Source organism: Trichechus manatus, unplaced genomic scaffold (genome assembly GCF_000243295.1).
Source record: "Trichechus manatus latirostris isolate Lorelei unplaced genomic scaffold, TriManLat1.0 scaffold00032, whole genome shotgun sequence".
NCBI lineage: Eukaryota > Metazoa > Chordata > Mammalia > Sirenia > Trichechidae > Trichechus > Trichechus manatus.
Window position 1 is genome coordinate 5,441,439 of NW_004443968.1, and position 22,567 is coordinate 5,464,005.

At 34.9% G+C, this 22,567-nt stretch overlaps 1 protein-coding gene across 1 annotated transcript in view; it reads left to right on the plus strand.

Moving 5' to 3' along the window:
• Positions 1 to 22,567, plus strand: part of ADGRV1 (adhesion G protein-coupled receptor V1) — a 687,583-nt gene that overhangs the window by 127,507 nt on the left and 537,509 nt on the right. The window contains exons 14-23 of the mRNA XM_023730073.1: positions 4,524 to 4,650; positions 4,746 to 4,931; positions 5,690 to 5,870; positions 6,639 to 6,802; positions 7,948 to 8,071; positions 9,089 to 9,355; positions 15,795 to 15,921; positions 16,564 to 16,781; positions 17,854 to 18,597; positions 20,352 to 20,725. Of these exons, the coding sequence (XP_023585841.1) occupies positions 4,524 to 4,650; positions 4,746 to 4,931; positions 5,690 to 5,870; positions 6,639 to 6,802; positions 7,948 to 8,071; positions 9,089 to 9,355; positions 15,795 to 15,921; positions 16,564 to 16,781; positions 17,854 to 18,597; positions 20,352 to 20,725 (2,512 nt within the window). The remainder of the gene's footprint in view (positions 1 to 4,523; positions 4,651 to 4,745; positions 4,932 to 5,689; positions 5,871 to 6,638; positions 6,803 to 7,947; positions 8,072 to 9,088; positions 9,356 to 15,794; positions 15,922 to 16,563; positions 16,782 to 17,853; positions 18,598 to 20,351; positions 20,726 to 22,567) is intronic.

The following is a 22,567-nucleotide window of genomic DNA, read 5'->3' on the forward strand; positions in this document are numbered from 1 at the left end:
GAAGTAGTAATAATTACATTGCGTAACCCCTGTTTCTCTCTACATTTTATCAATCTCTTGGTTTCTTTGTAGATATTTTGTCTAAACACATTTCAGGTTTTAGTACAACCTTTCTTTTTCTAGTCAAACCAGAGAGGGACACAACTTAAAAAAACTGATGAGTGTTTATTTTTATGTGGAAGAAAGCTATAGAATGTTGGAAACACATTATTTAATGTCCACTGTTAACTTTGTCTGCTTTGAGAAGCACATGATGTTGACTTTCTTTTTTTTTTATTTTTGATTGTGCTTTAAGTGAAAGTTTACAATTTAAGATAGTTTCTCACACAAAAATTTATACACACATTGTTATGTGACCCTAGTTGCTCTCCCTGTACTGTGACAGCACACTCCTCCTTTCCACCCCAGATCTCCTGTATCCATTCAACCAGCTCCTGACCCTCTCTGCCTTCGCATCTTGCCTCCAGACAGGAGCTGCCCATTTAGTCTCATGTATCTACTTGAGCTAAGAAGCACACTCTTCACGGGTATCATTTTATGTCCCATAGTCCAGTCTAATCTTTGTCTGAAGAGTTGGCCTCGGGAATGGTTTCAGTTTTGGGCTAGCAGAGAGTCTGGGGGCCATGTCTTTTGGTGTCCCTCCAGTCTCAGTCAGACCGTTAAGTCTGGTCTTTTTACTAGAATTTGAGTTCTGCACCCTACTTTTCTCCTACTCCATCAGGGACTCTCTGTTGTGTTCCCTGTCAGGGCGGTCATTGGTGGTAGCTGGGCACCATATAGTTCTTCTGGTCTCAGGCTCATGGAGTCTCTGGGTGGGCTGGGACCAATTGACACATCCTAGATGGCCACTCACTAGCTTTTAAGACCCCAGATGCCACTCACCAAAGTGGGATGCTTGACTTTCTTTCTTACATAAAAAGTTAAAGCACCAAACAAAAAACAAAATACACCACAAATTAAGAAAAATAAGTCCAAATAACTTATGATTTTAATATATAGTTTAGATTAAATCCTAAGGAAAGGTAATTCATATGATAAAAAAAATAGTGAAATATAAACTAAAAATTATTATTTTTTCACTTACATCCTTTTTTCTTTAAATTAGATCTGGGCACTCATTAAATCTTGGAAAAAAAAAAAAGAAAAATGAAGAGTAATTATAATCCAAAATTGAAGTAATCTATAAAATTTATAAATTCTGAACTAAATGTTTTAAAGAATGCTTTAAATTTCCGTGAAAATTTTTGCTGACTATTCTTTATTAGCCACATGCTTTCAAAACAATTATTTTTGAATCCCATCATGTGAACATATGAAATTAATTAAGTACTATTTTTACGTATTCTATGTTTTTACTTTTTTTTCTCTTTCCTATGGGTAAAAACAGTATACAAGTAAGTCTAAATCATAGGATAAAGAATTTCAAAAATTAACAGTTCTTCTTATTTCAAATAGAGGAAATTAGTTTATATGTTTATTAAAATATCCTAATTCAATTAGTAACTAGAGCATGATTGTATCATCTCAATTGTGCATGAGCAAGAATGAGCAAATTACACTTCAGTGTTTGTAAGATATGTTTAGTTAAATAAAATATGAGAATAAAATCTGTGATTTGAAATAACATGCTATTTTATCAAAACCTTCTCAGTTTTGCCAATTTTTAGTAAACCTAAAGTGAAAGAATGAATTAAAGATAGTAAGTTGTGATTGCAACAATATTGTAACAAAATAATTAATGCTTTATTGTGATATAGTGTATAATTTTCTCTTAATGGCAAATTAAAATCCTCTATTTTTCAACTAAATATAGATAAAAGTTGTCCTGGTAGTAAGCAAGTTATGATGCTTTCAATACCATGCTACTTAAAAATATTTTATTGTTCAGTTTTCCCCAAATCAGCAACAACTTCATAATGCCATTTATTTCAGATAATACATGTGATATATAACTCCATGTTTACAAACGTATATTTGACTTTAAAAATGAAGCACAAGGGCTCTACATTTTTATGTTTTCAAGGCTGTTTGAAAATGAAATAATTTGGGGATTGAGAAAAGTGTTTAGATGTCTTGAGGTAAAATTGTGTTTAGGTAATATATGTCATTAATAAAGCACATAATGATATTCCGTCACTTCTTGAGTATATTCCCAGGCATAGGATGAAAGGTATGTATTTCTCTGCTTATAAAGTTTTATTTTTTTCTAACTCAAAGAACAACAGGCTTTAGATCTAAGGATTGAGGTTTTTATTTTTTTTAAACCTAATTAAAGCTACTAAGTAATTATAAATAGGGCTGAATGAAATTTGCTCAGCTGCTGCGGTTTTTGAGTATGTACAGTGCTTGGCAGACACAAGCGCCTTGGAGGAGGCCTGGAAAGGAATGTCTTGAATGAGTCTTGACATGCTGGCTGACCATGGGGTCATCTTCCATAAGTGGGAACTGCTGAACCTCTTGCTAGCAATTGTCAATAGCAAAGTACCAGTGTGCAGAGTTCCCATAAAGTGAACATTGCTAGCTGTTGGGAAAAAAAGAATGGCTTTCTTTCTTTCTTTAGCTTTGTTTTAAACTTGCCATTCTAAGTTTCCAGCAGTATTAGTGAGATTTTGGCAAGTGGTGCCCCCGTCTCCTTTTTTCCCCCCTCCCACACTCCTTTCTGTGTTGACAGGGTAGAAACCAAAAGATTTGTGGTGTATTTTGGGTAAGTATACAAAATAACACCTTGTTTTTGATTATTCAACGTTTTGCTTTGCAAGTGATTGTTTTAGACAGGCTGCGTTTCTGCATGATCCACGGTTCTTGAGTAATTTTGCTTGTCCATCTGCCTGTGTATGCCTTGTGTGTGGCTTGATTTTCTGACGATAATGGAGCATATATGAAGTTTTTTTTTTTGTCCTAGGTGTTTTAAATTATGAATGTGTTTAGGATATTTGATAAAAAATTTGAGAATTATTATAACTATATTTTTGTATTATAAATTTTGTACAATACAAAGCATGTATTGTAACTACATGTTTTGAAGAACTTAAATTTTTAACTTTCTTTATAGTTTACACATAACGTAGAGAATACTGATTGTTTTGCTTTTGAAATTCTTACACAAGATCTTTTATGAATCCTGTGGTTTTTTTAACAGAGACTTATCAATCAATAGTCTCATCTCCCACTGGTTTTCTGAGTGTGTGTAAGCATTTTCTTGCCTATATCTTCTCAGTTGTTGTATAAAGACTTTTTCAAAATTTGTCTTTTTCCATAAAGTGGCATAGTTCAAGAAAATCTAAAAATAAATTTATTTATTTAATGCCCAGAATTGGCAGTTACAGTTTAGATTCTGATCCATTTTTCTTATCTTCTAGCTTGTGTGGGCATGGGGAATTTTAATTAATAAAATATTAATATCAATGAGATATGGGCACATTTGCTATGAAAATCATATGGCTTCATTAACAATATGATAAATAACAGTCCTATTATTTGGACTATCTCTTTTGTGGCCACTAGCATGCTAAGTACTGATTGTCACATTTCCAAAAGCTAGAGAAGGATGTTAATTCAGATTCTCTATTACATAGGAAGCGAGCTGTGCTTTCTACACATTGATTGTGGCTTCATTGTGATTTTGAGGTCTGATCATGGGCACTCTTTGGTTCAATAGGAAGTGACATTTGGAAAGGTTTAGAGCAGCTTGCAGGACTGAGAATTCTTAAAGAGCCTGCTGGCTTCTAAACCCTCAGAGCCTTGCAGTCCAAGTCCCTTTGATCATTCTAATTACACACTGAACATAAAAACCAGAAATAAAAAAACATCTTGTTTTAATATGTTCTTTTGAGGTATGTATAGGAATTGTTGTAACATGCCATGCATTTCAGATCCATCCTATTCCATTTATTTTTTCTCGTATGACCTACATTTTCTTTTATTCTAAAAGAAAAAAAAATGTATGAGGTTAAAATTGAGGTGAATGTAAAGCATTTTAAAGGACACAAAATATTTCTAAAATCTAATAGTTTGATCACATTTTTTATTTTCAGTTAGTTTGGCTTGCTTTAGTCCATGTAGTTATACAATTTCTATGTACAGGTAGTATCATCTTATGTAATGAGCTTTCTAAAGAAATTCAACTGAATGTAAAATTAAAGTGCAATTTTGTTTAAATATATTTTCTAACTTAATGTTACCAATTAAAATATTCTAACACTGTGGAAACAAATCTGATACTTTATAAAAATAAAATATAGTACATTTACAGCCTTTGGTTTCTGTCTTCTTGATGTACATATGCAGTATGTGGCTTTAGTCAAATAAAAAAGATACAGTAAACTCAGAAATAGAAATTCTCACATAATTGCTGTGAGTAAAACTTTAGATTTTAAGATACTTACATTCAATGTAAGATTTTAATTCCTAGTAACTTGCTTTTCCATTATTTGGAAATGTCAGAAATAGTGCCTTAGAAGCCTGAAAAATTTAAAAGTAAAACCATAGGCAGCTGGTCCCTTTTTCCCTTCTGACTTCTCCAGGGTCAGTGTGGAAAATCAAGTGCTGAAATCTGGATATACTAGCCGGGATCTAATTATTTTGGAAAATGATGACCCTGGAGGAGTTTTTGAATTTTCTCCTGCTTCCAGAGGACCGTATGTTATAAACGTAAGTATGAAAGAAATTCAGTCCGTTCTGTGCCCACGTCTTAATGAGAATGACACTGAGGATTCAAATGTTTGTGAATTTTGTTTTCTTTTAAGGAAGGAGAGTCCGTAGAGCTCCACATCATCCGATCCAGGGGGGCTCTCGTGAAGCAGTTTCTATGCTACCGAGTAGAGCCGAGAGATAGCAATGAATTCTATGGAAACATGGGGGTACTAGAATTTAAACCTGGGGAAAGGGAGATCGTAATCACCTTGCTAGCAAGATTGGATGGGATACCAGAGGTATGGGATTTTATTTTCACCTTGTGCTTTTGCTGAAGACTGATGTTATCTAGCATATTACGAATATAAATATTTTGTACATTGACAAAGAGACACAAAAGGAAGTGGAGAAGAAAGGACTGAGGAGTCCTTATGTTTGGGGGTAAGAAAAGCCAAAAATCAAAATAAGACCCATTCTGATTTAAATGGTGTATTTTTGTCTTACATACAGAAATGCCAAACAATCTGAATCTGTCAGTGTGCAATCAGTTATCTTCATCTTTTAACTTGTTACTTGTTAAGACTTATTTTATGTAATTTCAATTGACTGAACTTTGAATGATAAGGTTTTAAAATGAAGTTTTGCTGTAAAATTATTTTTAAAGCAAGTAAATTTGATTTATGTTAATGGAACCAAGGGATAGTTCCATTAAGCTTACACACCAATGTATGTGTAGCTGTTAAATTTAATATATTTTATTTACTTGTTAGTTTAAATGACTAGAGCATCAGAGATAAGGTTCAGTCTTCTTGCTATTTTAGAGTATTATCATGTTTTATTTTGTCTCTTTTTGGACAATGTATACTTATGTCAATTATCTTTCTTAATTGATGGGAGAATGTTAAAAAGATTTTAGAAATAATATCAGTTCTTTTGTCTTTTAATGCAGTGTATGTTTCTGAAAAATTGAATATACTAATATTATTGTATATATAGTTTTAATTTACTCTAAAAATTTCAACTGTATATTTTTCCTAATTTGACACACTCAATTTAGTTGGATGAACACTATTGGGTGGTCCTCAGCAGCCATGGTGAACGGGAGAGCAAGTTGGGCAGTGCTACGGTTGTCAACATAACAATTCTGAAAAATGATGATCCTCATGGGATTATAGAATTTGTTTCTGATGGCCTAATTGTCATGATAAATGAAAGTAAAGAAGATGATACCTATAGTGGTAATTTATTCTGCTTCCTATATTCTATTACTGTTTACTGAAGAAGAAATAAATCATTTTTTAGTTTATTTTTTATTAACCAGCTATTTTCAGTTGCCCGTTCTGCCTTAGAAATTACATGTAGTACAGAAATTGGTCTTTTCTTCGAATCACATTTTGCATTGCTATTTTTATTTCTTACGTAGTATTGTGATGATACTGATGACTTCAGTTATGTTTTGATTTCAAATCACCATATGCAATAGAACTCAAGCACTCAAGAATGAGCCAAGTCAAATATAGGAACTTTAAAACTAAGTTACTACTAGAGAAATATTAAAGTGGCAAGAAATAAGAAGTATTTTCTTTCTAGAGCAGTGTCTGGCTAACTTTTGAGTGTGAAGCTTTCTATACTTGCCTAAAGCAAACATCCTTGTAGGACTTTGTGATAGGGGCATCTAATTAATCACCAATCTACTACATACGGTGAATGACTTTTAAAATCCCAAACTGTGATAGAAAAGTTTGACTCTATTTATTTGATGAGATGTAGGTCTGCAGAGGGAGGACTCAGCTAATACATTTTTAAAAAATAACATTTTATTATACTTTCGGTGAAAGAAGGTTAATACGTTTTTAGATGTACGTTGGAGACTGTGCTAAGCAAATAATTGGCCTTTATTTTTAAAAAAAGTCTTTAGTTTTGTTAATTTCAACTATCTCTTTACTCATCATTTTCAAATTGTTTGATATATATCCATACATATTATATATTTTTGTATTTCACAGCTGTTTATGATGTAATAAGAAATCGAGGCAACTTTGGTGATGTTAGCGTATCGTGGGTGGTTAGTCCAGACTTTACACAAGATGTATTTCCTGTCCAAGGGACTGTTTTCTTTGGAGATCAGGAATTTTCAAAAAACATCACCATTTGTTCACTACCAGATGAGGTAAATGTTGCGTATATAACACTCTGCTTTTACTTGTTTTAGTTGCACAATTATTATTTTTTTATTGAATAATTAAATACCTGATAATAATTTTGTTATGGAAGTATGTGATAAAGAACTCAGTTATAATCATATCTGACTACAGGCCAAAGAGAAATATTATGTTTTAGTTTCCCTGAAGGCATTTTTAGCTCTTAAAAACGATTGAGGTTAGTGACACTGCTTATGTGTCAAATATCAGGGATTCATGGCTGTGGGAAAGGTTAATCCATGGGCTAGTCGATAGGTCCTGTGAAGACAAGGTCACCATTTATCAAGATTTCACACAGGTGTCCTATGGTGCACACTTAGAATCAGGACACTGGGCCAGTTGGATCATGGATCCAGCATGGTGTTTCTTCTTATTGATAATAAAGAGAAAGAAAATACTGTTGTTAGAGAATTTAGCAACAGTGGGGAGTGAAACTTTCTGAGGTGCAAGGACAGCTATGGGTTTAGGACAGCTATGGTGGCCTGCCTCCTTCCCCCATATTCGTTCCTCAAGAGAAAAAAATTGCAGTACTTTTCTGTTTTAGAATGAGGAAAAGACCAGCTCACATGGATGAAGTGAAAGAGAAACAGTGTCCACCTAGTGATACATTTAGGCCCAGAGCTGTGGGGCATCTTCTCTTGCTATGAAAGGGGAGTGAGCTCTTTGTGACCCACTTGAGTGACCTTTAATAAGACGTTTAAGAGGGCTTGGAGAGCTAACTGAGCTTGTTACTGTTACAAATTATGTTCTAAACGAGTATCAAAAAGTTATTTTTCTGTTCCATTTTTTCTTGTAAACAAATCTTTCAATTTCTTACAGAAATAATAGCTTGTAAAATTTCTATTTTTAGTTTATAGAAGACAAAGAATCTCTATTTCCATTAAATTTTATAGTTAATAAAAATAAAGTGACTGGATAAATGCACATTAATTTTTTTTCTTTTTGGTCTGAATCTTAATTGAATACTCTAGAGGGATTTGGCCTCAGAACTGGAAATGAACATTAGTACAATTAATAGAGCCCTTTAAAAAGATAAAAAATAATTTAGGAATATATATTGTAATTATATGTATAATCACCTGACTTTAAACCTGTATAACATATTTTCTGAAAGATTCCAGAGGAAATGGAAGAATTTACCATTACCCTATTTAATGCCACTGGAGGAGCTAAAATAGGAAAGAAAACAACTGCAACTCTGAGGATTAGAAGAAATGATGACCCCATTTATTTTGCAGGTGGTATTGCTATCTTATTTGAGTGAGTTTGTATCTTTCCTACCAGTATATATATGTTAAATTAAAATTATCTGAGTTTTTTACTTAACATTTTAGTTACAGTGCAATTGATATTGTTTAAGTATGATTTCATGATTTGTTCAAATGATTCTTTTCCAATTTGAAGTTTTAAAAATATTTTTGGAGATCTTATGAAGGAAAGAGAAAATAAAATAAGCACTATTTTGTTAGGCTTTATTCTCCTCCTTTAAATTCTTTAAAGTATTTTCCTTCCTTTGTGTACAAAAGAACACTCTTCCACATAATCTCCTCCATACAGTCTAGCCAGTTCAAAGCCTGGGTAATATACTTAATGGCTTACCACATGCTGTAATAATTAATATTTAGTGGACATATCAATTACGGTTTTCCCATTTTTTCACTTTAATACTATCTTTAGAACTATCTTTTGCCACTTGAGGCATTTTTTAGTTTTATTTATGAGATTCAATTGGTATCTAATTCTTAAACTTTTTTTGTAAGCTATATAGAGGTCAGCTTTACCACTGCAGAAATCTTTTAAACCTCTTGAATTTTGATTCATATTATTAACCTTCACTTAACATATTAGTTAATGAATTTGTCCTGTACTCAGTCTTCTGCTAACTATTGTGGAAAAATTAAATATAAGGTATCTGGGCCTGTTCATAAAGAACTTTAAGTCTGAATTTGAAAATAGGATATATGAAACAATAGTGAGAGGATGTAAAAAGGTATGTAATTAACTGCCAGATTGGGTGTTTAAGACTGGATTCTTTAAGAATTAAGGAAAGAGGAAGGCCACTGACTGTTGAAATAATTGAAGGAAGCCACATGGAGGAGTTGGGAATGGAGCTTTTTCAAGCAAAGACTCAGTGAAGAGCATTTCTTGGGGCAAAGGACAGGGGGAAATGCAAAGTGAAGACATAAATGATCTGAAAATGTGTAAATGAAATGATAAAGCTCACTTGTTCCTTCTTTTCTTTATGTTTATTTCAGAACCTCGTGTAGTGAGGGTTCAGGAAGGTGGGACTGCTAACTTTACCGTTCTCAGAAATGGATCTGTTGATGTTGGCTGCACTGTTCAATATGCCACCATGGATGGGAAAGCATCTGCAAAAGAGGGAGACTTTGTTCCTATTGAAAAAGGAGAAACTCTCGTGTTTGATGTTGGAAGACGAGAGCAGAGCATATCTGTATTTATCAACGAAGATGATATCCCAGAAACAGATGAGCACTTTTATATAATCCTCTTTAATTCAACAGGTAAATAAATTGTTTTTAAGGCAAGTCTGTTGTTTCAGTGTTTTATTGAGATGACAGTTAAGTACTACTGTACAATAGTGGTATAAGTAGTATTTACTGTTATCTGTGACTTGGCAAGAGCAAGATTATTATTATTATTTTGTTTGTTTTTCTTGAGGGATAGGGTGTTGAAGCTTCATGTACTGGAACTCACTGACAATATTTTTTAACCTTTTTCACAATGTGTCACAGGTAGAAAATTATATAAGGAAGAGGAAACATAACTAAAAGTAATGAGCCTTAGGAATATAGCTGCCCTAGGACTTCCCTAGTCACTCAAGAGCTTAAGGGATTGCTATCTTGTAATGCCTTCCCCTCATAGCGGGGTGCTGGGGACACTAGTTGTGAAGCTGTGTTCTTTAGGTGGGTGACTACAACTGGCTGCTTGATAATTCTCTGGAAATGTAGCCAAAATTAATCACAATCTATAAAGGGAAGAGTTAGGCTCTTGTTTCTCTTCCATCTTGTAAATGAAACAGGATGTTTTGACTCCCACTGTGTGGACCTTGAGAATATTTTGATCCCACCTCTGGTAAACTGGAAGGGCTACAGTTTCTCTTGATCTTTATTTGATTCTTTTAAGAATATAAAAAAATTTTTTCCCCGAATCTTTTGAGAGTTAGTTGCAGATATAATGTACCATCACCCCTGAATAGTTTGGTGTGTTTTTCCTACAAATAAGGACATTCTTCTATATAACCACAATATGACATTTCTGAAAATCAGGAAATTAACATTAAAACAATTATTGCCATGTAATCCTCAGACTTCATTCAAATTTCTTCAGTTGTCCCAATAATATGCTTTCTACCAAAGTGATCCAGCCCTGAATCATGCACTGCATTTAATTGTCATGTCTCTTTAATCTCTTCAATCTGGAATAGTTTCTCAGTATATAGTAGATTACATGCTAGTTATTTGGTAGAATGTTCCTCATCTGGGGTTTGTCTGATGTTTTCTCATGATTAGAAGATTCAAGTTATGCATCCTTAACAGAAATTTCACAGATGCTCTATTCTTACCATATCCCATCAGTTGGGATACAATTTTGATTTATCCCTTTACTATGACATTTACTTTGACCACCATTAAGGTGGTGACCACCAGTCTTCTAGTCTTCACCACTGTAAAACTACTTTATTTCCTTGGTAATTAATATATATTTTGTGGGGCAGTACTTTGGTTTTATATTTATTATTTTTTTATTGTTGTAGTTTAAATGAAGTTTACATTACAAGTTAGTCTCCCATCCAAAATTTTTTACATACATTGTTATGTGACCCTAAGGCTCTCCCCATACTGTGACAGCACACTCCTCCCTTCAACCTCTGACTCTCCCTGTCCATTCAAAGAGCTCCTAACCCTCTCTGCTTTCCCATCTCACCTTCAGACTGAAGCTGCACATTTAGTCTCTTATATCTACTTGAGCTAAGAAGCATACTCCTCACGAATATCACTTTATGTCCCACAGTCCAGTCCAATCCCTGTCTAAAGAATTGGCCTTGGAAATTGTTTTAGTTCTGGGCTGATAGAGAATCCAGGGGCCACGCATTCTGGGGTACCTCCAGTCTCAGTCAGACCATTAAGTCTGGTCTTTGTACTAGAATTTGAGTTCTGCACCCCATCTTTCTGCTGCTCTGATAGGGACTCTCTGTTGTGTACCCTGTCAGGGCAGTCATTGGTGGTAGCTGGGCACCATCTAGTTCTTCTGGTCTCAGGCTGATGAAGTCTCTGCTTTATATGGCCCTTTCTGTGTCTTGGGCTAATACTTTCCTTGTGTCTTTGCTGTTCTTCATTCTCCTTTACTCCAGGTGGTTGGGACCAATTGATGCATCTTAGACGGCTGCTTGCAAACTTTTAAGACCTCAGATGCCACTCACCAAAGTAGGATGGGGGCAGTACTTTGACTTTCAGTTTTCTGTTAGGCATTTCTCAGTATGGACTTAAGATTTCTATTTAATGCAGTGGGTTATTTTGTTAAATCATTATTGATTTTGATGCTCAAATTGTCCCAAATTTGGCCAGTGGTAGCCTGTTCAAGATGACTTCTTTGCCTTTTTGACATCTACTTAGCATTCTTTGAGCATTTCCAAGCTTCTCTTGTACTTTCTCTGTCACAATCCTGAAATCAGCCATTTATCCAAGTCCTAGTTCGATTAGTGAAGAGTGGTATTTAGAAATCAGGATCTAGACATTATGTAGGTTTGTTCCTGTTGAGGTTTTGCTCCTCCTTAGTGTGCAGAGATAGTAAATATATGTATGTACACACACACAGACACACACACACATGCATACACACTTTTACATTTGTAATTCTGTATCTAACTGTATAGAAAGCCAGTAGTTCACAATGATATGTCCATTTCCTATGACAGCAGTGGGTTTGGTTTTCTGGTTTTATCCAAAAATCACAGGATGCATTCTAGTTTCCTCCCTTTCCACATTTGTTACTTTTCTTCTCCAATAGTGAGAAATCCAGCTCCCATTATCTTTAATATATTTACTTATTTGATAAATTCCCCCTTTAACATAACCACTTTCCCATTGCTTCTGTTAACCTCCTATTCAATGACGCCTTTCTTACCTCATTTGGGTTCTGTTTTCCTGCTGTGGGCCAATCCCCCTGCCCCAGGTGCCAATAACCAACATGGAGCTTCTCTCCTGTGGAGATGCCTCCTTACCTTGCTTGAGCTCTAATTCCTTGAAGTGGACCAGTGTAAATGCCTCCCTTGTGTCCTAACTGATGGCGTTTGCACTGAAATATTCAGGAAGAAGATGAGAAAGAGAAAAAGGTCTACTTTCTGTTTTTGCTGTGTCTCTCTATCATTTCCCTATCTCTTTGTCTCCATTTGTTTTTCTTCCTTTCCCCCTTCTTTTTTTTCTCCTTTTGTCTTTCTCTGTCTCTTATTTTTCACACGGCTTATCTGAGAAAACCAAAAAAATTAAAACTAAAAACTATCTTCTGTGAGGAAAAAATTGACTTTGTAGAATAATGGCCATGAAAGAAATTTTACAGTTGCAAAAACGTAATTAGCCAAATCTTAATGTAGACCAAAATTATTTGATGAATTAAATTATTGTTGCCAAATTTATATGAAAGATATTTTTATAGATAAAAATAATTCTGGTGAAATAAAAGTGGAAAAAAGTTAGAAAGTTTTACGATGAAGTACAGAAAGTTGATGACAGACTGACATTGCCTTTAAATAGAGTTTACAAATAAGTTATTGATGAAAATTTATTAATTTGGTGTAATTCTGGTAAAAACTTTTGAGTCCCAAACATTTTTTTCATCAAAATGTCATTAAACTATCCTCAGGAACAAAATGTTAATGTTACCAGGGTTAAAACAGTGGATCAAAACATCCTGAACCTCTTGTAAGGGGAATGGAAAAGGACTCTGCAAGGAGAGGTTTAGTTTGTTTACTTACTTTGAAGAATGTATTATTGGGGAAATACATATTTGGCTGAGAGAGGGGTGTGGGGAGAGAGAATGAATGAATGATTGGTGACTGGCCTGAGGTATGTGTGTGTATCTGTACTGCCCTTGCATATTTGTCTGCAATATTTTTCCAGAAATGATAGCAAATGAGAATCTAGTGATTTTAGCTATGAAGAGTTGGATGATAAAAATCTCTAGATTTTGTGCTTTTACTCTTTTTTTCTTAGTTCTTCCTCTTCCTCTTTTCTATTCTCATTAAGTTCTTCAAACATAGAGGGCCTGAGTGGCCTGTAATGGGAGGGCTGGAAGGGCAGCATATCTTAGGTGTCCTAGTGCTAACAGTGGGTGTTTTTCTTGATAATTATTGCCCAGAGTATGTGTCCTGTGATCCAGTTATTATATCAGAGGATGTGACCATCTTTAGAGCACTTGTTGAAAAGGGTCAGTTTGCCCTGTAGAAAAAACAGAATGAATTTTTAGTGCCACTAGTGATGTGTATATAATAGCACACACGTCTATAATAGTAAAACTCTGTGAAACTTGGATTTTATTATTTTTCTTTATTTTTGATAGATTATATATGATGTTTTGTTATGTTATTATTCTGTATTGTCTGATATACTGTCGACTTTTTATGTCTTTTTTTCCTCTTCTTTGCCTAATTATGAAGTGACAGTGTGTAGAGTTGTATATTTATATAAATTATTTTTAATGTAATGACTATATAGAATTCTTATTTCTGTAATTTTAGTTTTAGGTGTTATCCTAATCTAATTTTTTTGGCTTTTACAAGCAAATTTATTTTCTCATGTTTTAGGAGGCTAGAAGTCCAAATTCAGAGCACTGGCTCTAGGGGAAGGCTTTCTGTCTATCAGCTTTGGGGAAAGATCTTGTATCTTTTCAGCTTCTGTTCCTTGGTTCAATCTGCTCTTTTATATCTCAGAAGTGATTGGCTTAAGATACACCCTACACTGATATGGCCTTATTAACATAACAAAGAAAACTTTATTCCCAGATGGGATTACATTCACAGGTAGAAACCAAAGCCAAAACTAAACCTGTTGCCATCGAGTTGATTTTGACTTATAGCGACCCTATAGGACAGAGTAGAACTACCCCATAGGTTTGCAAGGAGTGCCTAGTGGATTTGAACTGTCGACCTTTTGGTTAGCAGCCATAGCTCTTAACCACTATGCCACCAAGGTTCCCTTCATGGTATAGGGGTTAAGATTTAAAACACACATTTTGGGGGGATGCAGTTCAACCCATAACACCATGTAAAAAAGTCTAGATTTTCTTTTCCCCTGTCATCTAATTTTGAAAGTTTTATTTACATGAGTTCAGCTAGCATCATAAGTAATTTACGAAATCCAGCTGCCCGTGAGTCGAATCCAATTCATGGTGACCCCATGTGTGTCAGAGTAGAACTGTGCTCCATGGGGTTTTCTTTATTTAATAATATTTTACTGTGGTTTTGGTGAAGGTTTACACAGAAGTTTAGGTTCCCATTCAATAACTTCTACACAAGTTGTTCTGTGGCATTGGTTATATTCTTCACAATGCACAAAAATTCTCATTATTTCCATTCTGGTTATTCTGTTTCTATTCTAGTTTCTCTGCCCCCTTACATTCTCATCTTTGTTTTAAAGTAATTGTTGACTGTATGGCTGATTTTTTGAAGAAGAATGCCAGACTTTTCTTCCAGGATACCTCTGGATAAACTCGAACTGACAACCTTTTGGTTAGCAGCTGAGCGCTTTAACCCTTTTCACCACCCAGGGACTTATATTACCAATTATTGAACGTCTACTCTTCTAGGGTGGAGCCCTGGTGGCACAGTGGTTGAGAGCTCAGCTGCTGACCAAAAGGTCAACAGTTCAAATACACCAGCCACTCTTTTGAAACCCTGTGGGACAGTTCTACTCTGTCCTATAGAGTTGCTATGAGTTGGAATCGACTCAACGGCAATGAGTTTTTTGGATACTCTTCTAGGGCATGGAATTGAATGTACAGCTTTTGCCTACAGAGCTTACAGTCAAATGGTATATCTGTATGTGTGTGTGTATAGAAGACTGTAATGTGGTAATGGTTAGGATAGATTCATGTAATGCAGTGTTGTGGAAACACAGTGGAGAAGTACTTAGCTTAACCTTCAAAATTCTTGGAAGAATTGTTGCATGAGCCGGGTCTTGAGTAATGATAATGAATTAGCCACATGAGTTGAGATGGGAAGGACTTTTGCTTGCATAAGGAAGAGCTGGAGCAAAAGCAAAGCTACATCAACCTCAGGGAAGTGATAAGCAGAGATCTTATGGGTAGGCAATAACGGTGCTAACATGCTATGGAAAGAATTGGAGTAGACAGGAATCAAATTCAATATCATAGAGATTTCTTAGTTCTTTGTATGACCAGAACAAATTCTGTCGCCTAAAGGCAGAGGTCTAAAAGGAAAATCTGAACCAATGATTCCAGTCTATACGGACAAGAGTATTTTTATGTTACGGGATAATCCTTTCATAATTCTTATGACATAAAAGAAACCAGCTTAAAAAATTTGAAATTAGAAAAATATATTTTTTGATTTCTAAATAAGCTATAGAAGCAATCATCCTGTTGTGAAGAAAAGTGTCCCATATGTTTTTCAATAATGTAGTTTCTTTGCAATTAAATATTTTCTCAAAAGACAGGAATAGGAACTATTTCACATTTAAGTTATTTAGGCATCTTTCTCTTTATATACGTATATACGTGTGTGTATGTGTATGTGTGTGTGTATGTACATATATATATTTAATTTTTGGAGAAACAGCAGTATTTTGCATTTGTTGTGTGACTTTCAGTAAGGAAATTCTCGCTGAAAACTGAGCTTAATTATAAACTATTTCTTAATTAAAAATATAAATGTAACAGTAGGTTAGCAACTTTTTTGACATTTTGATTTTTTCTTTTTTAATGTAGGTGATACAGTAGTGTATCAACATGGAATAGCTACAGTGATCATTGAAGCGAATGATGATCCAAATGGTGTTTTTTCTTTTGAACCCATAGACAAAGCAGTAGAAGAAGGAAAGACTAATGCATTTTGGTAAGTATATATGGATAAGACAAATTTAGAAATGGATAAAATAAAGTTAAACCTTTATGTAAAAAATTGAAATATTATGAAACTTTCAAAATTAAAAAAATTAGTCAAGAATTGAATAATTCTGAAAGCTGTCTGTCTAAATAAACTGTACACTTTGCTTATGCTGTTGCCACTTGTTGAAAAATCCCAACACTTCAGCTAGTAAACAGAAATTATTTTCCCCATCCTTCTCGCCTCAAATTTCCATTCTTTGTCAGGACTAAGAGACTTGAATTATTCAGGGTCTTAGGAACTCTTCTCTCAAATGATATGTGACTACCCTCACCCGGTATTTTGCTTTTGAAGAATGTTTACTAATTCCCATTGAAATATTTTTCAGTTGGGCTTAGGTTTATTTTTCTGTTTGAGTTTTGAAGACTGTGACTTTTAAGACTGCTTTCTCTTTATTATTTAAAGTTCTACCTTATTCTTCCTTTTCTAGGAGAATCTTCATGGTTGCTTAGTAGGACCGGCTTGTTGGTTTATATTAAGGATGATACAAAAAGTATATTCCTGAGATAACACAGAAAGCTCTCATTAGAGTTAGATTCACTACTTATATAACTTTTTCATAAAAATAATTTTCTTCAATTTTTTATGTAGGATTTTGAGGCATCGAGGACACTTTGGCAGTGTTTCTGTGGCTTGGCAGCTGTTTCAGAATGATTCTGCTTTGCAGCCTGGACAAGAGTTCTATGAGACTTCAGGAACTGTTAACTTCATGGATGGAGAAGGAGCAAAACCAATAATTCTCCATGCTTTTCCGGATAAAATTCCTGAATTCAATGAATTTTATATTCTAAAGCTTGTAAACATATCAGGTGAAGTGTTTTTTCCATTTCTTTTATTTTACCACCAAACTTTTATATTTTTAATTAAATAATTAGAACTGTATGGAAAAAGTAATGGATGAAGAACTAAGTATAACTTGTCTGATTTTACATGTTAAAATGTCTTGATAGATGTATTAATGTTCATTTTGTGATCTTAGCTTGCTTTAATTTTGTGAAACTGAAACTTGTATGTAGACTTTTTCCACAATAAATATAGTGTCTCTAACAAAACATTAGTGGAAAATAGGAATACAAATTTACGGTAGCAGCTTGGTCTTTGTGCTATAATTTAAACAAATTTTCAAATCACGACTATTAATAATATTAGAATGACGTGTGTTATTTGGTATCATGCCCCTGAGAATGTGGTAAAAAGCCATTGTTGTTGTTAGGTGGCATCGAGTCAGTGTTGACTCATAGTGACCCCACGTGATAAAGTAGAACTGCCCCACGGGGTTTTCTTGGCTGTGTTCACTACAGGAGCAGATTGCTAGGTCTTTGTCTTTAAAAACTTATATAGTGACACATTCTTCAGTGATCGATGAGTAAATTATTTAACCAGAAGTTTGTCTTCTAAAACACGTCATTCCTTTCTCTTCACCTTATGTTGTTGTTTTAGTTGCTTTTGAGTCAGGCCTGACTCATAGTGACCCCGTGTACAACAGAACGAAACGTTGCCTGGTCCTGCGCCATCTTCATGATCATTGGCATATTTGAGCCCATTGTTGCAGCACTGTGTAGTGCCTTCCAACCTAGGGAGCTCATCTTGTAGCACTACATCAGACAGTATTCTGATGTGATCCATAGGGTTTTCATTGACTAATTTTCAGAAGTAGGTTGCCAGGCCTTTCTTTCTAATCTGTCTTAGTCTGGATGCTCTGCTGAAACCTATCCACCACACGTGACCCTTCTGGTATTTGCAGTACTAATGGCAGTACCTCCAACACAATAGCAACATGCAAGCTTGACAAACTGTCAGATGGGTGGTGGTGGCTTCACCTTATGCTAGGAAGTAATTCAAATTCTGGTTTCTCATTTATTATAAATTCTCTTATTACAGGTGGGTCCCCAGGTCCTGGGGGCCAACTAGCAGAAACCAACCTCCAGGTGACAGTAATGATTCCATTCAATGATGACCCCTTTGGAGTTTTCATCTTGGATCCAGAGTGTTTAGAGAGGGAAGTGGCAGAAGATGTCCTCTCAGAAGATGATATGTCTTATATTACTAACTTCACTATTTTGAGGCAACAAGGTGTCTTTGGTGATGTACGAGTAGGCTGGGAAATACTGTCCAGTGAGTTCATGGCTGGGTTGCCTCCAATGGTAGATTTTTTACTGGTTGGAATTTTTCCCAGCACTGTGCGTTTACAACCTCACATGCGGCATCACCATAGCGGAACAGATGCTTTGTACTTCAGTGGACTAGAGGGTGTATTTGGGATTGTTAATTCCAAATACCATCCCTCCAGGAACAACACAATTGCCAACTTTACATTTTCAGCTTGGGTAATGCCTAATGCCAATACGAATGGATTTGTTATAGCAAAGGATGATGGTAATGGAGGCATCTACTATGGGGTAAAAATTCAAACAAATGAATCCCATGTGACACTTTCCCTTCATTACAAAACCTTGGGTTCCAATGTTACATATATTGCCAAGACAACAGCCATGAAATATTTAGAAGAAAATGTTTGGCTTCACCTTCTAATTATCTTGGATGATGGCATACTTGAATTCTACCTCGATGGAAATGCAATGCCCAGAGGAATTAAGAGTCTGAAAGGAGAAGCCATTATGGATGGTGAGTGTCTTCTTCACAACTAGGACACTAGTTGAATTTTTTAAAAAAGCTATTAGCTATTTAAAAACTCTGCTTGTGTATTGTTTTAATTTCTTTAAACAAGACTGGGTGTCTACCAATACCATGATAAATTCTGTGCTGAGTGTTGCAGAAATGAGTCAGGCTAAGTCTTTGCTCTTGAAGGATCTAGAATAGGCTCTGGAGAGAGATGCACAAACAAATCACTTCAACTGTAGGAAGAAAGAAAAGAATTACAGAGGAGGAACATTTATCCCTCTAAAATTAGAGAAATAAGGATCACATTTGTTCCAGAGAATTAGTCATAGAAACAAAGAATTAAAATGCCTCAAATTTGTATAGTGGTTTACATTTATAAGGCGTTTTCCATACATTGTCTAATTTGGATTTCATAGTAATCCTATATATTAAATATTTTATAGCTAAGGAAATAGAGTTCAGAGTCAATAAATAAGTTAGCCAGCATCACATAGCAAGTAATAGACTTGAATATAAACCTTTGACTTTTAGGTCACTGTTGCTTCTAGTATATGATAGAAACAAAGCTAAAGGAGATAGGATCATTTATCTATACCTGACTGTAGATAGTCTCCAAGCTGGTGAGACCTGTGCATGTGGTTTTGTGAGAACCAGGGGGAACTTATATCATTTAGTTGCCAGATAATTTAATAGGAGAGACATCAACATAGGATTTCCCACCCAATCTGGAGCTCCAGTGAAGGAGTGGTTTTGGTTTGCTGGGCAGACTGGTAGTCAGTCCACAACCACCATAGTAGATATGGGAGCCATAGTGATAATGATACGTAGGTTACTTGTGACTACCCTCAAAGAGGTATCTGAATAGTGACTTGTAAAATTGCCTTCAATGAGGCTATTGATGAGAAGTATTACTTAAGACTTTTTTTGCAAAATTACTACCAAGTTCTCTTCTTATATAAATATCATAACTGAATTATTGCCAGGGAACAAGTAAAGATATAAGAACTGGTGAATTCCTAAAAAGGGTTGTTATTAAGGTATAGTGACATAGTTGGTCTACATGTTGTTATTTTTATGAAAAAGTCCCTAAGGCTTGCATATAAAGTTGTATCTGGCAAGGAATAACTCTGTTTCTACATCCATTCCATCAGTTGTTTAGATAAAGACATATAATTGTTCCACAGAAACCTTTTTGCTGGCTTCTTACAATTTTATTTGACTCAAGATCAGTTTCTAAAAGATCAAGCCTTGATATTCACAGAAAATGAAGTTATAAAATTGTGACTAGATTGAATCATTTCGTGTATATATATATGTAAATTAGAAAGTGTTATGGAATAAATTATTATCCAAATGTACATACATACATTCACACATATATACTTATATACATACACACATATATACTTATACACATACACACATTTATACTTACCTATGTGTATGTGTTTATGTATATGTTTAGTTATTTTTCTGTCCAGAAATGTGATTTGACAGACTGTTAAAATTTTCCATTAAGGATATCATCTAAATTGAAGATAGTTTCTAATTCCTTTAGTTTAAAGTACTATAATCTCATTATTACAGATTCATTTATCATAACAGAAGATAGCCTTTGATTTTATACCAGTTATACAAAGGTTTTACTTATTCAATAATACCTTTCAGTAAAATTGTTGTACTTCCTAACTCATATTTGTAATTTAGGACAGGAGAATTGTGGGTATTGCAGCATTTACACCTGTCTCTATTTTCAGGTGCTGGGATTCTGAGAATCGGGGCAGGGATGAATGGCACTGACAGATTTACAGGTTTGATGCAGGATGTGAGGTCTTATGAGCGGAAGCTGACCCTTGAAGAAATTTATGAACTTTATGCCATGCCTGCCAAGAATGATTTACACCCCATTTCTGGATATATGGAGTTCAGACAAGGAGAAACTAACAAATCATTCATTGTTTCTGCAAGAGATGACAACGAAGAGGAAGGAGAAGAATTATTCATTCTTAAACTAGTCTCCGTATATGGAGGGGCTCGCATTGCTGAAGAAAATACTACAGCAAGATTAATAATACAAAAAAGTGACAATGCCAATGGCTTGTTTGGTTTCACAGGAGCTTGTATACCAGAGGTAAGGAGTGAGCATGGAGAATTTTGAGAGTTGAAAAAGTATTGTAGGTGGATTTTTTTGGGAGTATACTCTCTTTCATTTGGTAAGATTGCTTGACTGTCTACTCTAAGTCCTAAACTATGCTAGAGACAGTTGTTGCAAATATAAATGGCAAGATTGCTGCTATTATGAGTTCACAGTTTGAATCAGAAGCTTAGTGAGCTGATAGAAGTAATAACAATTTAGCAAATTAAACTTTAGGATTTAGGTTTAAAGTTAATGGACTTTACCGAACTCAGAGTTATACAACGTGTAATTTCATTTTTTGGCTACTGTTTTGGGTAGTGTATCAGTAAATGAAATAATATATATTGAAAGCTTGTATGAATAATTATAATTGGAATTTTTTTTAAATATGAGTTTTTGATTTTTTTTTATACTTGAAAAGCATGTTAAGTAGGTACTTATGACATTCTTCCATGTTGGCTATAAATGTCTTTCTTATCAACCTTCTTGGCCAGCTTAATTCATTAGGCTGTTTTACTTCCTTATCAGTTCTTTCCTAGTTTTCAAAGATTCATAATCATCTTGGTTTCCTGTTCAGTAATATAAGAACTTATGAAACTGCTTCACAGGTGTTGTGTGTGACAGTAATGGCTCGATGTCTATGAAAGGATGCCAAAAACAGACGCTTTCCCTTGGCAAGCTGATTCTAATAAATTTAGAAGGGTATATACGTAAATTGAAATGATTAAGAAAAACATGCATGGGTAAAGCTGGAAAACTATTTAGATTATAGGTCTCATTGTAGCTCAAATTGGAGGGACTGGCTCTCTGGAGTGTTGTATTACTTCTCTTAGTTATTTGGTTTGGTGACAGTCGTAAGAGATTTAGAAATGTTGGTCTCTTCCACACCAGGAATAGAATATCCTACACTAGAAAGGACAAACGTCCTATAAATCTACAACCTGAAGAAATCTGTTTACTTATAATGACAATGCTTTTAAGTAGTAATTCAGTCAGCAGAGAACTTTTACAAGTTTAGTTTTATGCAGCTTTCTCTGATAATCTGTAATATAGGTACCGACCCCTCCAAAAAAAACCCGATTGCCATGAAGTCAATTCCGACTCATAGTGACCCAGTAGGACAGTGTAGAACTTCCCCATAGGGTTTCCAAGGCTGTAAATCTTTACGGAAGCAGACTGCCACATTTTTCTCCCTTGGAGTGGCTGATTGGTTTGAACTGCTGACCTTTTGGTTGGCAGCCGAGCACTTTAACCTCTGCACCACCAGGGCTCCTGGTACAGCAGGTATTATTACTTTCTCCAATTTGTAGGGTTAGAAACTGAGGCTTAGAGGCCTGGGAAAATAACTAATCAAAGTGGAATTAAATGAGACAGGATCAACTTCCTGGTTCAAAGCTGGGCATTTACTAGTGCTTAGTAAGTATCAGAGCCCTGGTGATGCAGTGGTTAGAGGTACAGCTGCTAACCAAAAGGTCAGCAGTTCAGTCAACCAGCTGCTCCTTGGAAACCCAATAGGGCAGTTCTACTCTGTCCTACAGGGTTGCTATGAGTCAGAATTGACATGATGGCAGTAGTTTTTTTTTTTTTTTTTTAAGATACAATGGGAAGAACTGGGATTTCAACCCATGCCTTGTGACTCTTAACCTGTTGGCTCTCCCTCTGTAAATTTAGTATCATCATTTATATTTTTAAAAAGACAGATGAGCTTTCATCAGGTTGTAGGAACCATGTGGCACTATGTAAAACCAGCTTCCCTTAATATGACTTCAGTTCATGATATGGCTCCTGCCTATGGCTCTGACCTCTTCTTGTAAAATTCTCCCCTTTGGTCAGTAT